The following is a 16,973-nucleotide window of genomic DNA, read 5'->3' as shown; positions in this document are numbered from 1 at the left end:
AGCCAGGCGTGTGAGTGGGGCGGCCCTTTCAGGCAGGCGACTGGGAGAGGCCGAGGGTCCGAGCCGCCGGTGGCTGGACAGGCGCTGGGGTGGCTGCTGACGCCGGGCCAGGGGCAGTGAGGAGCCCTCGGGGCACAGCCCTGCCTGCTACTCCCATACCCACGTGGTACGCGCCTCAAGGGGAACGACCCCCAACTAGGTCCAGACGCCTACCTTCCGGGGTGGACCAGGCAGGTGTGTGAGAGCGCGAGGCCTAGGCTTGGTGTGTGCGGCCACAGATCTCCTCGCGGGTGGAATGTAAAGAGCAAAGTCCTCCCTTAACTATAGACGCCCAGGGATTGATTGACATAAAAGCTATTTTTACATCCTTTGGTTTCTGAGGCATGGTTAAGGCTAGATGGGACTACGTTTTTTTTTAAAATAGGAATGTTGAAATTGGGTTAGGACCTTAGAACATTCATGTTAGGACCTTTAATTAATTTTAAATTGCTCAATAAATACGTTATAGTAAATCGAAGTGTTTTGGGGACCAATCAGACCTCTACGGACACACAAATCTGTTGAGTAGATGCGCGCTTGGTTTCAAGATCCTTTTCTAACACATTGATGTATGAATAATTTCATTACTAACAAGTTGGCTCCGTCGTGTCCGCATTAGACACCGAATTGCAGTTGCTTAAAGTGAAAGGACATAACATTTTTAATAACGAAAGTTCTAACACATAGTTGTACTATTTTTCTTCAGCTTTACTATGAGATGTTCCACATAATAATGCTGGTAAGTGTAGAAAAATTACTAAAATATTTGTAGGTAATTAGTTTATGCACATACAATACTGGTGGCTTTTTGGAAGCGTGGTTTAAAAAGTACAAGAACTGGGAAGGATCAGAGATTTTACCCTATTTGCAGGCTAACTGCTTAGCCTGCCATAATTTTGTGGAAGACACAAGACTCTACTCTCAGAGATGAATTACTAACAGCAGTAGCCAGAATATCAGCAATTTTCCTCAGTTCCCCCAAGCCCCAGTTCCCACAGGATGATGCCAAGTGGTCCAGAAGTCACCTGGATGTGGAGTATGTTGCATTACAGGACAGGAACCCTGAGCCTAGGGAGCCCAATTTTTTTTTTTTTTTTTTTTTTTTTTGAGATGGAGTCTCACTCTGTCACCTGGGCTGGAGTGCCATGGCATCAGTGTAGCTCACAGCAACCTCAGAGTCCTGAGCTTAAGCGATCCTCCTGCCTCAGCCTCCGGAGTTGCTGGGATTACAGGCACACACCACCATGCCCGGCTAATTTTTCTATTTTTAGTAGAGACAGGGTTTCGCTTTTGCTCAGGCTGGTCTTGAACTCCTGACCTCAAGCCATCCTCCCACCTCAGCCTCCCAGAGTGCTAGGATTACAGGTGTGAGCCACCCCTCCTGGCCAAGGGAACTCAAATCTTTATTTTGCACAATAAGAATGCCTTTCTATCTATTTACTATATGGACATCTGAAACAATACTCCAGAGCAAAGGGAAGTGAGTGCCTTGCTTGTAAGGCATGCAGAACTACTAGAGATCTATGGAGAATGGGTCTCTGGAACAACAAAAATTCTCCGGAATTTTAGCTAAATTAGTTACAAAAAGTATTGAATCTCATACGGTTTGATGTCAGTGGTTTGCCAATTTGACATCATGGTTGGATGTCCTTTGACTTCAGACTCCAGGTTTTAGCTCTCTAACCTGTGGATCATTATAATCAAGTGAATCTAGAGTTAAGTTATTTGTTCTTTTATAACCCCCATCCTTTTTTTTCTTTGTTGTGAATTTTAGAAGGTATAACATATGCACTCTGATATAAAACAGTTTAAACTATTCTTAGAAGAAAAATTTTTTATTACAAAATCAATGTAGAAAAAGTATGAATTAGAATTGAACCGCCCATGACCACTGTACACATAAACTTCTTTTTTTTTTTTTTTGAGACAGGGTCTTGCTCTGTTGTCTGGGCTGGAGTGCAGTGGCATCTTCATAGCTCGCTGCAACCTCAAACTCCTGGGTTCGAACAATCCTGCCTCGGCCTTCCCCAGTAGCTGGGACTACAGGCACATGCCAGCACACCTGGCTAATTTTTCTATTTTCTTTGTAAGGGAGGGGTGGTGGTGTCTCTTGCTGAGGCTGGTCTCAAACTCCTGACCTCAAGCAATTCTCTCGCCTCGGCCTCTCAAAGTTATTTTTTAAAACAAAAATGTGATTATACTATAATACTATTTTGTGACTTTTTTGTTTAATTTGAACTGAACATCTTAGCTTTTACTGGCTGAATAAATATTCTGTTACATGGCTATCACATACCTACTGTATTTAACCAATCCCCAAGATATCTCTTGGATATCTATGTAGTTTTTAGTTTTTATTATTGTGTAATGCAGATAGATTATTGTAACACTCTGGAAACATTGCGTACATACCAAGTAGACACTGCTTGTGCTTTCCAAGAGAATAACTGTTTTTGGAATTTTAACAGATTGGTTTCAAAATAGATTAATATTCTTTAAATCTTTGTGCACATCCTTAATTTTTTTAGAACATTTGTGTTTCAAGTGCAACACTAAATCTCTCAATGTTTATCAACAACAGAATATAGTATTCCTCTATTATTCAACAAGTAAAAAGAAAGAATGGAATCTGGAAATCTCAATCAGCTTAACACTTGTGATTCTATCCACTGGACAAAAACTGATTTTCACATACTGTTCCCTGTTTTATATTTACAGTTTTCTTGTTTAACCAAAATTTTCTTCCTCCCATTGCCAATAGATGTTTTTCTGATAGAAGAAAAAAACGGCATAATTAGAAAACACAAATTTTAAAGCTCTTGAAATACTTTTTTTAATTTTAGGAGTTAAGAAGTTTCCATTCTTTTGCTCCAAACCAGAAGACTTTGTTCCATGTAAGTAGAATAGGAATAATGTTTAAAAACAACTGGCTGGCATTTAAAACTGAAGATTATCATGACCTGAGTCCTATGCTGAAGTAAGATTAATTGTCTTGGAAGTACTAAGTTGGGTAAGTATTTTTAATAAAGGTTTATGTTGAGTGGTGAGAAAAGACTAATAGAAAAATATGAAATTATGAAAAGTACACTGCTATATTAGCAGGGGAACTATGTTACCTCTGGTTTCATGCTATTTTAAGGCTAATAGTTCAGAAATTTCAATAATTTGTTGCTAATTAAATCTAGGCTTGAGGCAATTTTCAAGCAACAAGTTACATTTTTTTTTTGAGACAGAGTCTCACTCTGTTGCCCGGGCTAGAGTGAGTGCCGTGGCATCAGCCTAGCTCACAGCAACCTCAAACTCCTCGGCTTAAGCGATCCTACTGCCTCAGCCTCCCGAGTAGCTGGGACTACAGGCATGAGCCACCATGCGCGGCTAATTTTTTTGTATATATATATATTTTAGTTGTCCATATAATTTCTTTCTATTTTTAGTAGAGACGGGGTCTCGCTCTTGCTCAAGCTGGTCTCGAACTCCTGACCTCGAGCGATCCACCCGCCTCGGCCTCCCAGAGTGCTAGGATTACAGGCGTGAGCCACCGCGCCCGGCCGACAAGTTACATTTTGAAGAAAATTTTTTTAAATTATAAATTCAGAATGCTCAAACAGAATGTTTAATTTAAAATATGCCCTAGGTACAGTAATAATGTGATTGTCAATTATGCCTTATTGTTATTTATTACTTTGTTTCTATGGGAAAGTGAATTATGCATTTAAATTTTTGGGAGCCGATCAGAGACACCTGGATTAGGCATTTAGAGGTACAGGGATCCAGAGTACTAGATTATTCCATGCCATCTAAATTCACACAACAGGAGCTACCCCTCTAGGTTAGTTATTCTCTGGATATTCTAAATTGAGAGACAGAATAATTACTCTTAAGTGAGTCAAGAGCTCAATTCTGTCTTCACTACTAGGTATCTGTTGTCATAAACTGGAGAATACTTGTGGTTAAATGGCATGTTTTCCATTTTTAATTGATCTCTTACTGGTAGGTTCTTTTCTTTTTAGGATTTCTTGCTAAAACCTCAGAATCTTTATAAAGTAGATCACAGATGTGTTGTGGGTTGTGTGTACTTTGAGGCTAATGAATATTTTCATGTAATTAAACATCTTTTTTGCCAAAGTGACCTATTTAGTATTTTATTTTATCTTATTATTTTTTTTTTTTTTTTTTTTTATTTTAGAGAGAGGATCTTACTCTGTCAACCAGGCTGGAGTGCAGTGGTGTGATCATAGCTCACTGCAGCCTCAAACCCTCCTGGGCTCAAGCAAGCCTTCCACCTCAGCCTCTCTAGTAGCTAGGACTACAGGTGTGCATCACTATGCATGGCTTTTTTTGTTTTTGTTTTTGTTTGGTAGAGATGGGGTCTCGCCATGTTACCCAGCCTCATCTGGAACTTTTGGCCTCAAGCAGTCTTCCCGCTTCGGCCTCCCAAAGTGCTGGGATTACAGATGGGAACTGCAAGTCTCTACCCTCAGTATTTTATTTTTAAACTGATGAATAGTCTTTAAATATTCCATTTCTTAGGCACTTGAGTTTGGTACTTAAAAGCATGAACTTTGGAATCAAACCAACCTGAGTCTAAAACTCCAGCTCTGCCACTTAACTAATAATACTTAAGCACTTTAAGCTATAGTTTATATATCTTTAAGATAAGGGTGATAATAATTACTACTTAATAGGGTTGTGATAGTTAAACAAAATAATATCGTAAAGTTTTTAGGCCAGTGCCTGGCAAACTGTGATCTCTCAAAAATATTATTTATTTATTTATTTTTTATTATATACACTAATTATAGATTTCCCTGGGCATTCTGTATAATTATTTTTTTCATGATAATTTTCATCTATACCATCTGTTGACCAGCTTATTCTTTCCTTTTCTCTTGAGATTATAATTAATGACCTTCATTATCTTCTAATGAAAACAGTGTTAAGTAATTCTCATACCGTAAGTATTATAATTACTTAGGTGAATTCAGATTATTTGTCACCCCAGAGCTGAACTATCTAGAACAGATATAAATAACATGTGAAAACCATTAACCAAAGTTATTTCTAGTTTGTGAGAATTAAATTGATCTCCAGTTCTCAGGTAATTTGTTTAGAATTTTTCTTTATTTCTCAGACTGGAGCCACTTTATAATTTGTTTAGAATTTTAAGTACAGCATCAAGCAATCATCTAGTTATAACAGTAGCATTTAGAAATTGATTTCAAGATAAACACCTTTTTTTAAAAATTGTTTTACATTTTATAAGATTTCATGGTAAATGTGTTCAGAATTTTGGTTAGTACACAGAGAATCTATATTATACATGACTTATTTAATGAGGATTATTGTAAATATTTTAGTCTAATAAGTATGGCTATGATTGATAATTTAATGATAGTAAGAAAGATTAACCTGCATTTTATTTTTTTGTGTGTGTGTTTTAACTTTTATAAGAATCATCCCAAACCAGGCACAGTGGCTCACTCCTATAATCCTAGCATTCTAGGAGGCCAAGGCAGGAGGATCGCTTGAGATCAGGAGTTCAGACCAGCCTGAGCAAGAGTGAGATCCCGTCTCTACTAAAAAAATAGAAAGAAATTATCTGGGCAACTAAAAATATATAGAAAAAATTAGCCAAGCATGGTGGTACATGCCTGTAGTCCCAGCTACTCGGGAGGCTGAGGCAGAAGGTTTGCTTGAGCCCAGGAGTTTGAGGTTGCTGTGAGCTAGGCTAACGCCATGGTACTCTAGCCCAGGCAACAGAGTCTACTCTGTCTCAAAAAAAAAAAAAAAAGATAAAAATAGAAAAAATTAGCTGGGTGTGGTGGTACATGCCTGTAGTCCCAGCTACTTGGGAAGCTGGGGCAGGAAGATCACTTGAGCCCAGGAGTTTGAGGTTGCAGTGACCTAAGGTGACAACACTGCACTCTAGCAGGGGCAACAAAGGGAGATTTTGTCTCAAAAAAAAAAAAAAAAAGCATCCCCACAGGAACACAATGGGACTATGAGTTTCCTTTTTATATATTTTGTTTTCCATTCACTTAAAATACTCAAATATGAACTTTGCTTCTTAGGAAAAAGTGCTTAGGTGATGGTCTTAAAATGCTTAGTCACTTGTCTATATTCCTTGTTTTAGCAGATTAACATTTAGTTATATTTATTAAATAAGTATAATAGCTACATATGTAAACAGAGTATGTGTAGGGAATGATATTTCTTCTTTTTCAGGGTAACCCAAATCTACTTCTGGAACCATGAAAATTTTGCTGGTTTTTGACTTTGACAATACAATCATAGATGACAATAGTGACACTTGGATTGTACAATGTGCTCCAGGCAGAAAGCTTCCTATTGAACTCAAAGCTTCTTATCAAAAAGGATTTTGGACAGAATTTATGGGCAGAGTCTTTAAGTATTTGGGAGATAAAGGTGTAAGAGAAGATGAAATGAAAAGGGCAGTGACATCAATGCCTTTCACTCCCGGGATGGTGGAACTTTTCAACTTTATAAGAAAGACTAAGGATAAATTTGACTGTATCATTATTTCAGATTCAAATTCAGTCTTCATAGATTGGGTTTTAGAAGCTGCCAATTTTCATGATGTGTTTGATAAAGTGTTTACAAACCCAGCAGCTTTTGACAGCGATGGTCATCTCACTGTGGAAAATTATCATGCTCATTCTTGCAACAGATGCCCAAAGAATCTTTGCAAAAATGTAGTTTTGGTAGAATTTGTAGATAAACAGTTACAACAAGGAGTGAATTACACACAAATCGTTTATATAGGTGATGGTGGAAATGATGTCTGTCCAGTGACCTTTTTAAAGAAGAATGATATTGCCATGCCACGGAAAGGATATACCTTACAGAAAACTCTTTCCAGAATGTCTCAAAATCTTGAGCCTATGGAATCTTCTATTGTAGTGTGGTCCTCAGGTGTTGAAATAATTTCTCATTTACAGTTTCTAATAAAGGAATGATATGCCAACAATTGAAATGTGTATCAGTTAAGATTAGGTTCAGCAGCATAAAACTAAAACCTCAAATACCAGCAACTTTAAAAAAAGGTGATTTTTTTCCCTCTCACTTAAAAGAATTTCAGAGGTAAGTATTTAAAGGCTGCTGTGTTGCTCTACTAACCTCAACACTTGGCTTCCAACCCATGATCTCAGGTTACTGATCAAGGTCCAGCCCTTAGAGCAACATTCTGGCCAGCAAGGAAGGCAGTGAGAAGGTTACATCCCTCTGTCTAAGGAAATTTCCCAGAAGTTGTACTCAACATTTCTTTTTAAAAATGTTATTGGCCAAAACTTAGTCATAATGCCCCACTTGTAAACAACAAAGAAGGATGGAAAATACAGCTTTCATTCCTTGTGGTCTTATGCCCAGAAAAAGTTGGGGAAAGAAAGAGTACAGAGCTGAGGTAGGTGCAACTAGTGGTCTCTATTAAAGGTTGTTGATAGGTAGTTTATATTTTTAAATTTATTCCTAAAGAGAGTAGACATATTTTATTCTCTTAGATATTTATTTCAAAACCATGTCCAGTAGTTACAGATCTTAAAAATAAGCTGGATGTTTTATTCGCACAAAAATAAATGGCTCCCAAATGTATATAATGTCCTTCCAAATCAGTGTGTTTGAAAGATAGGGATGCAGTATCTATTTATCAAATTTTCATCAATTTCAGACTTTTGAAATACATATTGTCCTTCAGATATTTTAAATTTCTATCATAGCATCATAGACAACTACAGTATACTAGTTTAATTAGTGTGTTTTTATTTGGCAGTACAATCTTGAGCAATATAGTACTACATATAATTTGTAGGAATACTCAATATTTAAGCAACTGTTTCACATGGGGATATTAGCCAAATAACTGATCTAAAAAGTCTTATAAATCCATGTTAATTTCTAGATTCATGTTTCAGCCTTAAATATTCAGTATGTAATAATAGGATTTTTCTTTTCCAAATCATGGAAAGCTCCAGAAATAGAAATATTCAATATATGGGGAAAAATTGGTACTCTCTGATCTATTTTTTCTAAGTTGAAAAAGTAAATCTTTGTTTTGCTTTAATGGGTTAGATTATGTTGAAACACATCTGCTCTTATAGATTATTATTTATCTACATGTTGAGGCAATAACAAATTATAAATTATGGAAATAAAAAAAAGACTTTTGTTTACAGTAAGGGTAGATCAAGTAATTTGGACTAGATCTGCTGAGAATGCCTAGAAAAGCTGACAGCCGAACAAAACTTAAAAATAGTCTGAAGACATCAGAGAGTGGGCAACAATGAAGAATTCCTAAGGAAGCACAGAAATTTTGGTAGGTAAGCTGTTTTCCTCTGTGTTGGTCAATTCTGTGAATGGTGGCTGAGATGCTGAATGGCTATATTGCAAACCTTATGGGAACAGGGAGAAGAGGCATTGGAGTATGGGGCCTGTACTGGTAAACCTTTCCTTTGAGTGAGGATACCAAATGGCTGCCCATTGGGAGTAAGAATGATCCAGAAGTAAACAGGCCTTCAATGGGATGGCAGCTCAGCTTTGAATACTCTCAGTCTCTAAAACTGGATTGAAGTTATCTAAGATTTTTAGAGCTCCCAGGTGCCTGGCAGAAGCGAATCTAAATTTTCCTTCTCAGGAGGAAGCTAATATCCTAGGTATGGCAGACAGACTCTATGATGGTTCATATAATCCTTGTCCTCTGGTATTCCTTTTGTGGGAGGAGATTCCTTTGACTAGCTTCTAATCAGTAGAATACCACGAAGATGGTGGGATATACATGATCTCATGTATACATGACTACATCAAATTCTAATGCCCATCTTGTTAAGAAACTCCCTTATTGATTTTTTTTTTTTTTTGAGACAGAGTCTTGCTTTGTTGCCTGGGCTAGAGTGAGTGCTGTGGCGTCAGCCTAGCTCACAGCAACCTCAAACTCCTGGGCTTAAGCGATTCTACTGCCTCAGCCTCCCGAGTAGCTGGGACAACAGGCATGCGCCACCATGCCCCGCTAATTTTTTCTATATATATTTTAGTTGGCCAGATAATTTCTTTCTATTTTTAGTAGAAACGGGGTCTTGCTCTTGCTCAGGCTGGTCTCGAACTCCTGACCTTGAGTGATCCACCCACCTCGGCCTCCCAGAGTGCTAGGATTACAGGTGTGAGCCACCACGCCCGGCCTCCCTTATTGATTTTGAAGAAGCCAGCTGCCATGTTGTGAACTAGTCTTTGGAGAGGGCCACATGGCAAGTAACTAAGAGTGGCCTCTAGCCAATAATCGGCAAGAAACAGGTCCTCTTTCCATTATTCTGCAAGGAACTGAATGTTGCCAACAACCATGTGATTTTGGAAGTGAATCTTGTCCCAGTGAAGCTTCAGCAGAAACCACAGTTCCAGTTAACACCTTGATTGCAGCCTCGTGAGACCATGAAACAGGAGCCAGCTAAGCTGTGCTTGGACTCCTGACCCACAGAACCTGTAAAATAATGTGTGGTGTTTTAAGACGCTAAATTTGCGGTAATATAGTTCACAGCAGTGGAAAGCTAATATGTAGGCCTCAAATCTATAAACAGGTTTGTAAGTACATTGTAGGGCACACAATAAAAAGTAGCCACACAAAGGCAGGAGTGAACACCAGCAGAGGCTTCCATTTGAGCAGATCTTCAGGACTTCCAGGTACTAACGTTTTTAAAGACAAACTTCTAAAAAAGAAAAAAAACTGAGAATTTTGGCAAAGACTTGAACATTATATTAAAAACAAGGCCAGGCACAGTGGCTCATGCCTGTAATCCTAGCACTTTGGGATGCCAAGGTGGGAGGATCACTTGAGGTCAGGAGTTTGAAACCAGCCTGAGCAGGAGTGAGAGTCGTCTCTACAAATACTAAAAAAATTTAGCTGGGTATGGTGGCATGCGCCTATAGTCCGAGCTACTCAGGAGACTGAGGCAGAAGGATCTCTTGAGCCCAGGACATTGAGGTTGCAGTGAGCTGTGATGATGCCACTACACTCTAGCCTGAGTGACAGAGTGAGACCCTGTCTCCAAAAAAAAAAAAGAACACACAGCCACACAATGGAACAGCTAGGAGGAGGAATAAGTTCTAATGTTTTGTAACACTGTAGGATGACTAGTTAACAATAATATATATTTTCATATAGCTAGAAGAAAGAATATTGAATGTTTACAACACAAAGAAATGAGAAATGTTTGAGATGGTGGATATGCTAATTACCCCTGTCTAATAGAAAACTAATACAATATCTAATCCCATCAAGGAATAGATAGCCTAATATTCCCAGGCACACTTTTTTTGTAATTACTTACATATTTGGCAGTTCATACTATAAAGCACTGAATTGTCTTATTCTTCTGATGAAACACCAAACATCACTATGATGTGTGAAGAGGTGCTAGTTAAAATGTCTTTGCCCTTGAGAGTTTTAAGGGTGATCTAATTTTTCTGTTTTCTAATTTTTCATAATATGAGTGTACTTTTTAAAAAATAAAAACAGGCCGGGCGCGGTGGCTCACGCCTGTAATCCTAGCACTCTGGGAGGCCGAGGTGGGCGGATCGTTTGAGCTCAGGAGTTCGAGACCAGCCTGAGCAAGAGCGAGACCCCATCTCTACTAAAAATAGAAAGAAATTATATGGACAGCTAAAAATATATATATAGAAAAAATTAGCCGGGCATGGTGGTGCATGCCTGTAGTCCCAGCTACTCGGGAGGCTGAGGCAGGAGGATCGCTTGAGCTCAGGAGTTTGAGGTTGCTGTGAGCTAGGCTGACGCCACGGCACTCACTCTAGCCTGGGCAACAGAGTGAGACTCTGTCTCAAAAAAAAAAAAATAAATAAAAATAAAAAAAAATAAAAACAAATTTAAAGAAATAATACACACCCCACCTACCAGTAAATGGGCCAGATCTGAGCTTATTAGTCAAGATTGACTACATAATTTGCAAGGCCCAGAACACAATGAAAATGCAACACCCCTCGTTCAAAAAATTAAGAATTTCAAGACAGGCACCGCAGAGCACTAAACCAAGAGTGGGGGCCTTCCAAACATGGGGCACTCTACGACTGACAGGTCATAAGCCCATGAAGCTGGCTCTGTGCTCAGACCTTCTCTAGCAACTTTCAGATAAAAGCTTAGCCAACGACTGTATACTTTCCAAAGTCTCTGCTGCATCGTCACTATTTGGGTGACATTTGCGAACTAATTGCCCATAATGCTGCCATCTTGGGCAACCAAATTCTTTCAGAATTTTCTCCAAGTGCATTTACACACACACACACACACACACACGTATGTGTGTGTGTGCTTGTGTGTGCTCTTTGACATAGGTGGATTATTGTTAAAATTGTAGACTGCTTTTGTCACTTAAAATTATGGCAGGAGTATGTCTCTGCATTTATATTCTTTAAGAATAAAAGTTTAGGCCGGGCGCGGTGGCTCACGCCTGTAATCCTAGCACTCTGGGAGGCCGAGGTGGGCGGATCGTTTGAGCTCAGGAGTTCGAGACCAGCCTGAGCAAGAGCGAGACCCCATCTCTACTAAAAATAGAAAGAAATTATATGGACAGCTAAAAATATATATATAGAAAAAATTAGCCGGGCATGGTGGTGCATGCCTGTAGTCCCAGCTACTCGGGAGGCTGAGACAGGAGGATCGCTTGAGCTCAGGAGTTTGAGGTTGCTGTGAGCTAGGCTAACGCCACGGCACTCACTCTAGCCTGGGCAACAGAGTGAGACTCTGTCTCAAAAAAAAAAAAAAAAAAAAAGAATAAAAGTTTAAATGTTCACATATTTATTGTACATTAAATGGAATGAAGAGTTAAAATTATGAAAGATTTTAAGGAAAAAGAGAGGAAAAAAAGAGAGAGCCAGGAAGGAAAGAAGGCAGGGAGGAAAAAGAAAGACCTCTGCCCTTCAAAGAACTCAGAGAGTAAAATCAAAGAACAGTATTGAGGTGTAACATAGTTATTAAGAAGATATAAGCATTACTACACGCACCATACGTATAAACTCATTTTATCTTTAAAAAAACCTTACAAAAATAGAAATATTCCAATTTTTTATATAAGAAAAACTTAAAAAAGTTTAGTGAGGTTACGGAAGGAAGCAATAGAAGGGTAATTCGAAACTAGGTGACATTGAGTCAGGAAACCTGCATTCTAGTCCCAGCTCTAACTGCTAATTTTTTTCTTTTTTAAGAGACAGGGTCTCACGCTGTCACCTGGGCTGGAGTACAGTGGCACAGTCATAGCTCACTACACCCTTGAATTCCTGGGCTCGAGTGATCCTCCTGCTTCAGCCTCCTGAGTAGCTGGGACTACAGTTGCAAGTTACTGCACCTGGCTACTAACTGCTGATTAGCTATGTGACTTTGGTAAATGATTTCACATCTCTGGAATTTATCTTTCCTGTAAAATGACTGGATTGATTGTTTTTATCCCTAAATACTTTCCAGTTCTAAAATTCTGTAATTTAAATATCATTATGAATTTGAATGGTCTGGCTATTAGTAGCTTTTAAAAAATCTGTCCTTCGAATAAAACTAAGTCATTATGCTGTTTTTAAGCCCTGTAGAAGGAGGTTTCATTTTACTGTAATTTAAAATCTCTTAAGGGTCAGCCTTGTAATTTTTAGGATATTAATATATTAGATCACAGATTTGAACTCTCTGGATTGCTTAGTTTTGTCTTTCAGCTAAATAACTATGATTTCTTTATCTGATCCTAGAAATCTATTTTCATTTCCGTAACTCTCTTTTGACCTACTCACAAGTCCCCTCTGACCTTCAAGATTGTCCCTGAACCAGACATAGTACTGTATTCAAGAATCCAGTCACTGAGTATCCATCTTATTTTGCTCTTATAAGCATTGTCTTTGTCCTCTCTTCCTTTTCTTCATCAATATATTAGAACGGCATTTCTCTGAGAATCATATTAAAATGTTAATTCTGTTTTAATAAGCTCAGGGTAGGAATTGAGATTCTGCCTTTCTAATAGATCCACAGGTAATTTGATGATGCTGCTTTCTTGACCACACTTTCAGTAGCATTGTATATTCTGATGAAATGTGCTTTGTTAAAAAAAATATTTTTTAAACATTTCCAAACATTTAAAAAAAAACCACTGCACTCTAGCCAGGGCAACAGAGCGAGACTCTGTCTCGTAAAAAAAAAAAAAAAAAAAAAAAAGCATAAGTGTCTTTCATAGGCATATAGCAATGAAGAAAACAGACAAAAATCACTGCTTTCATGTTCATGAAGCTAACATTCTAGTAGGAGAAACACAATAAACTGATTAAGCAAAAAAGTATATAATATTATAGATGGGAATAAATACTATGGGTCAAAATAAAGCAGGGAAGGGAAATAGGGACTAGCACGTGGTGGTAGGGAAATAATTTTAAATGGGCTGGTAAAAGAAAGCTTCGCTGGAAAGGTGGCATTTGAGCAAAGACCTAATGAAGATGAGCAAGCCAGTCATGTGGCAGTAGCTGGGAAAAGAACAGTCCGGGCAAAAAGAACAACCAGTATTAAAGCCCTGCAGCAGTGCTGTTTCTGGTGAGGGCAAAAGTAGGCCTGGGTGTGGGGATCCAAGAGGCTATTTTAAGTATTTGGTTTTTTCTGAATGAGACAGGAAGTCTTTGAAGAGTTTTAATCTCTGACTTGGTTAAGAGTATCCATCTATCTTGGTTTATTTGAGCCAGTGCTCTTATCTTTATTCTTTTTCTGTTTGTTTTTGTTTGTTTGTATTTTGGTATGTTTGTAGAGATGGGGTCTTGCTATGTTACCCAGGCTGGTCTTCAACTCCTAACCTCAGGTATTCTTCCTGCCTCGGCCTCCCAGAATGCTAGGATTACAGGCATAAGCCACTACTCCTGGCTTCTTTTTTATTTTTTTTTTCTTTTTTTAGACAGAGTCTCGTTCTGTTGCCTGGGCTACAGTGAGTGCCGTGGAGTCAGCCTAGCTCACAGCAACCTCAAACTCCTGGGCTTATGCAATCCTTCTGCCTCAGCCTCCCAAGTAGCTGGGACTACAGGCATGTGCCACCATGCCCAGCTAATTTTTTCTATATATATTTACAGTTGGCCAGATAATTTCTCTCTATTTTTTTTAGTAGAGACGGGGGTCTCGCTCTTCCTCAGGCTGGTCTCGAACTCCTGACCTCTAGCGATCCACCCACCTCGGCCTTTAAGAGTGCTAGGATTACAGGTGTGAGCCACTGCGCCCGGCCCACTTCGGCTTCTTTTCCTGTTTGGAAGAATTAGATTTCTGTTCCTTGTAATTGAAGAAGCCCCAGTTTATTATCCTGTCTTTTATCGTCTGGAATTCTAACAGTAGCACAAAAACATAGTCTCAAATAAACTGCTATCTTTTAAATGACTCCACCCACCAAATAATAATAAGCTAGTTCCTATTTGGGGACTACTAGATCAGTGGTCTTTCAAATCTAGTAAGTTCGAAAAACTGTATACTCATTTCCACATTTTTAGGTCAATATTGAAAACTTTTCATCATAAGTTTATTTCCCAAAGTTATAATTTCTAACATATTATAAATAATGACTTTTTAATAGACTGTTAAATAATTCTTTTAAATCTATTTAGTAAAAGCTAAGTATAGCAATTCAAAACCCACTATCATTCATTTAAAAATACATAAACAAATTGTTCTTTAAAAGTGGGAAATTTTTTAGTGGGGCACGGTGGCACACACCTGTATTCCCAATTACTCAGGAGGCAGGGACAGGAGGATCCCTTGAGCCCAGATTTTTGAGGCTGCAGTGAGCTATGATTGTGCTGCTGTACTCCAGCCTAGGCAACAGAGTGATACCCTGTCTCCAAATGAAACAAAGAGAAAGAAAGAAAGAGAAAGAGAGAGAGAAAGAGGAAAAAGAGAGAGAGAGAAAGAGGAAAAAGAGAGAGAGAGAGGAAAGAAGAAAGGGAGGGAGGGAAAAGTACGGGTCCCAAGAAGTTATTCATTCCCTGGGAGTTAAGCAAAACGTGGTGTTTTCTAAGTATTACAGAAATAAAAAAGGCCCTTGACATTGCAAATAGACTAGAAAGAAGTGAAAACAAATCTAAAGATGAAGGCATTTCAGACCATTTGCAGGCAGCTCAGAAGTTCAAAGCAATTTTCAGTGGAACCAGCTGCCCTTGTGTATTTCTCCACTTCCAGTTATTTGTGTGGCCGGAACAAAAAAATGAACCCATATAAAGAAGTGGACCAAGAAAAATACTCTGATTTAGTACAGTCTGTCTTGTTATTCTCAGGCCTTGCCCGCACCCCAGAATCACTGTTCAATGAAGATGCTTTACTGTATGGACCTGTGAGTAAGCAAAAACCCCCAAAGCAAGAAGAGGAAGCAAGAGTTCCACAAAATTGGTTTCCTATCTTCAATCCAGAGAGAAATGTTAAACCAGATACAAGCGATCCTTCAATTCCTTTGAGAATCCCTTTGCAAAGGAGTGTGGTACCAAGCGTGACCTGAGTCCTTCAGGAGACCGTGACAAAACAACATATTTTCTATTTGGAGAGGTGGAAACAGCAAATGATTCTGGAACTGGGAGAAAATGGCTTTAAAGAATATATTTCAAACATGTTTTTACAAGGGAATGGTTCCACGAAGCCTTGGAAAGCATACTTTCACCCCAGGGAAACTTAGAAAGATGAAAATCTCAAATCTGGTTATGTGGAAAGCTTCCAGCATATTCTGAAAGATGTCAGTGGAGTTCAAGCTCTTGAAAGTGCCATTCAACATGAAACCTTAAAGTATATAGGTCTACTGGACTGTGTGGCTGAATATCAGGGTAAGCTGTGTGTGATTGATTGGAAGACATCAGAGAAACCAAAACCTGTTATCCAAAATACATTTGACAACCCACTGCAAGTTGTGGCATACATGAGTGCCATGAACCATGATGCCAGCTACAGCTTTCAGGCTCAGTGTGGCTTAATTGTGGTGGCCTACAAAGACGGATCACCTGCCCACTCACATCTCATGGATGCAGAGCTTTGTTCCCAGTACTGGGCCAAGTGGCTTCTTCGACTAGAAGAATGTACAGAAAAGAAAAAGAATCAGAATATTCAGAAATCAGATTAGGGAGCAGATGCTATTTGAGAACATTCAGCAGTTTGGGAAGATATATTGCTGTTTACTGTAATCTAAAACCGTTCATAGGTGCTACCAAATCTGAGTGCTACATTAACGCAAACAGAAGTTACTAATGTGTTGAAATTTATTGCTACCAAAAATTCTGAAGAGCCAGGAAAGTCTAGATTTAAAGAGCTGGACTTCAGCACATAGAATACCAACTATTCTACATCTATTATTTTACCTGAAAAGAGGGCAAGCAGGATGGGCAGTCATGCTGGTGACTCTTACACTCCCTTGGTAGACCGTTTTGTGTCCTGGGCAGGATGCCCAGTCTTTGAACTGAGATTGGAAGGCGGTGAGGCTGGGTGTGCCAAGCCTTTCCCCAGGGTTCACCAGGAGGAAAGAGGCCTCACACCCCTAAGGTGTGTGGAAGGAGAAGACATTGGCCAACTACCACTACCAGTGCAGTTTCCTAAAACTTGTTTTATATGTTGGAGTGCTCTATATATTTCAGTTGGGGGAAAAAACTAACATTTAACCTTTTTTTAAAATAAATATGTGATTATTCAGCCTCATGTAAATGTTGCTGTCTGGAAAGATGGACATATTCCAAGCCGTTGGCAGTATGCCTTGGCATACCACCAAACCCCAGACCCCTGTTTGCAAATCATAATTGTAGGTGTTTTAGTACCTACTTCTGGTGTGAGTCAAAGGATCATGTAAATGGAGGAAACTTACCATATGTAGAATTTTTCAGCTATAGGGGAACAATATCCATTTTTTCTGTGTTTGATAGCTAATAAAAATTATTAGTTGTCATTT

At 38.8% G+C, this 16,973-nt stretch overlaps 1 protein-coding gene and 1 pseudogene across 2 annotated transcripts; both read left to right on the top strand.

The window, feature by feature from the left end:
• The first annotated feature begins 56 nt into the window (after window positions 1–56).
• Window positions 57–7,054, top strand: PHOSPHO2 (phosphatase, orphan 2). Of its 2 annotated transcripts, none has more exons than XM_069471496.1 (3): window positions 57–234; window positions 2,883–3,049; window positions 6,265–7,054. In XM_069471496.1, the coding sequence occupies exon 3, from the start codon at window positions 6,291–6,293 to the stop codon at window positions 7,014–7,016; it is 726 nt and encodes a 241-aa protein (XP_069327597.1). In that variant the 5' UTR covers window positions 57–234; window positions 2,883–3,049; window positions 6,265–6,290; the 3' UTR covers window positions 7,017–7,054. The 2 variants fall into 2 exon arrangements, with proteins under 2 accessions (XP_069327597.1, XP_069327607.1); XM_069471506.1 differs by lacking the exon at window positions 57–234 and adding an exon at window positions 747–778.
• Window positions 7,055–13,275: 6,221 nt separating this feature from the next.
• LOC138387355 (mitochondrial genome maintenance exonuclease 1 pseudogene) lies at window positions 13,276–16,157 on the top strand (annotated as a pseudogene).
• Window positions 16,158–16,973: the final 816 nt, after the last annotated feature.

Source organism: Eulemur rufifrons, chromosome 1, assembly GCF_041146395.1.
Source record: "Eulemur rufifrons isolate Redbay chromosome 1, OSU_ERuf_1, whole genome shotgun sequence".
In the NCBI taxonomy this organism is placed as follows: Eukaryota; Metazoa; Chordata; class Mammalia; order Primates; family Lemuridae; genus Eulemur; species Eulemur rufifrons.
This window is presented reverse-complemented; position numbering and strand designations above follow the sequence as displayed.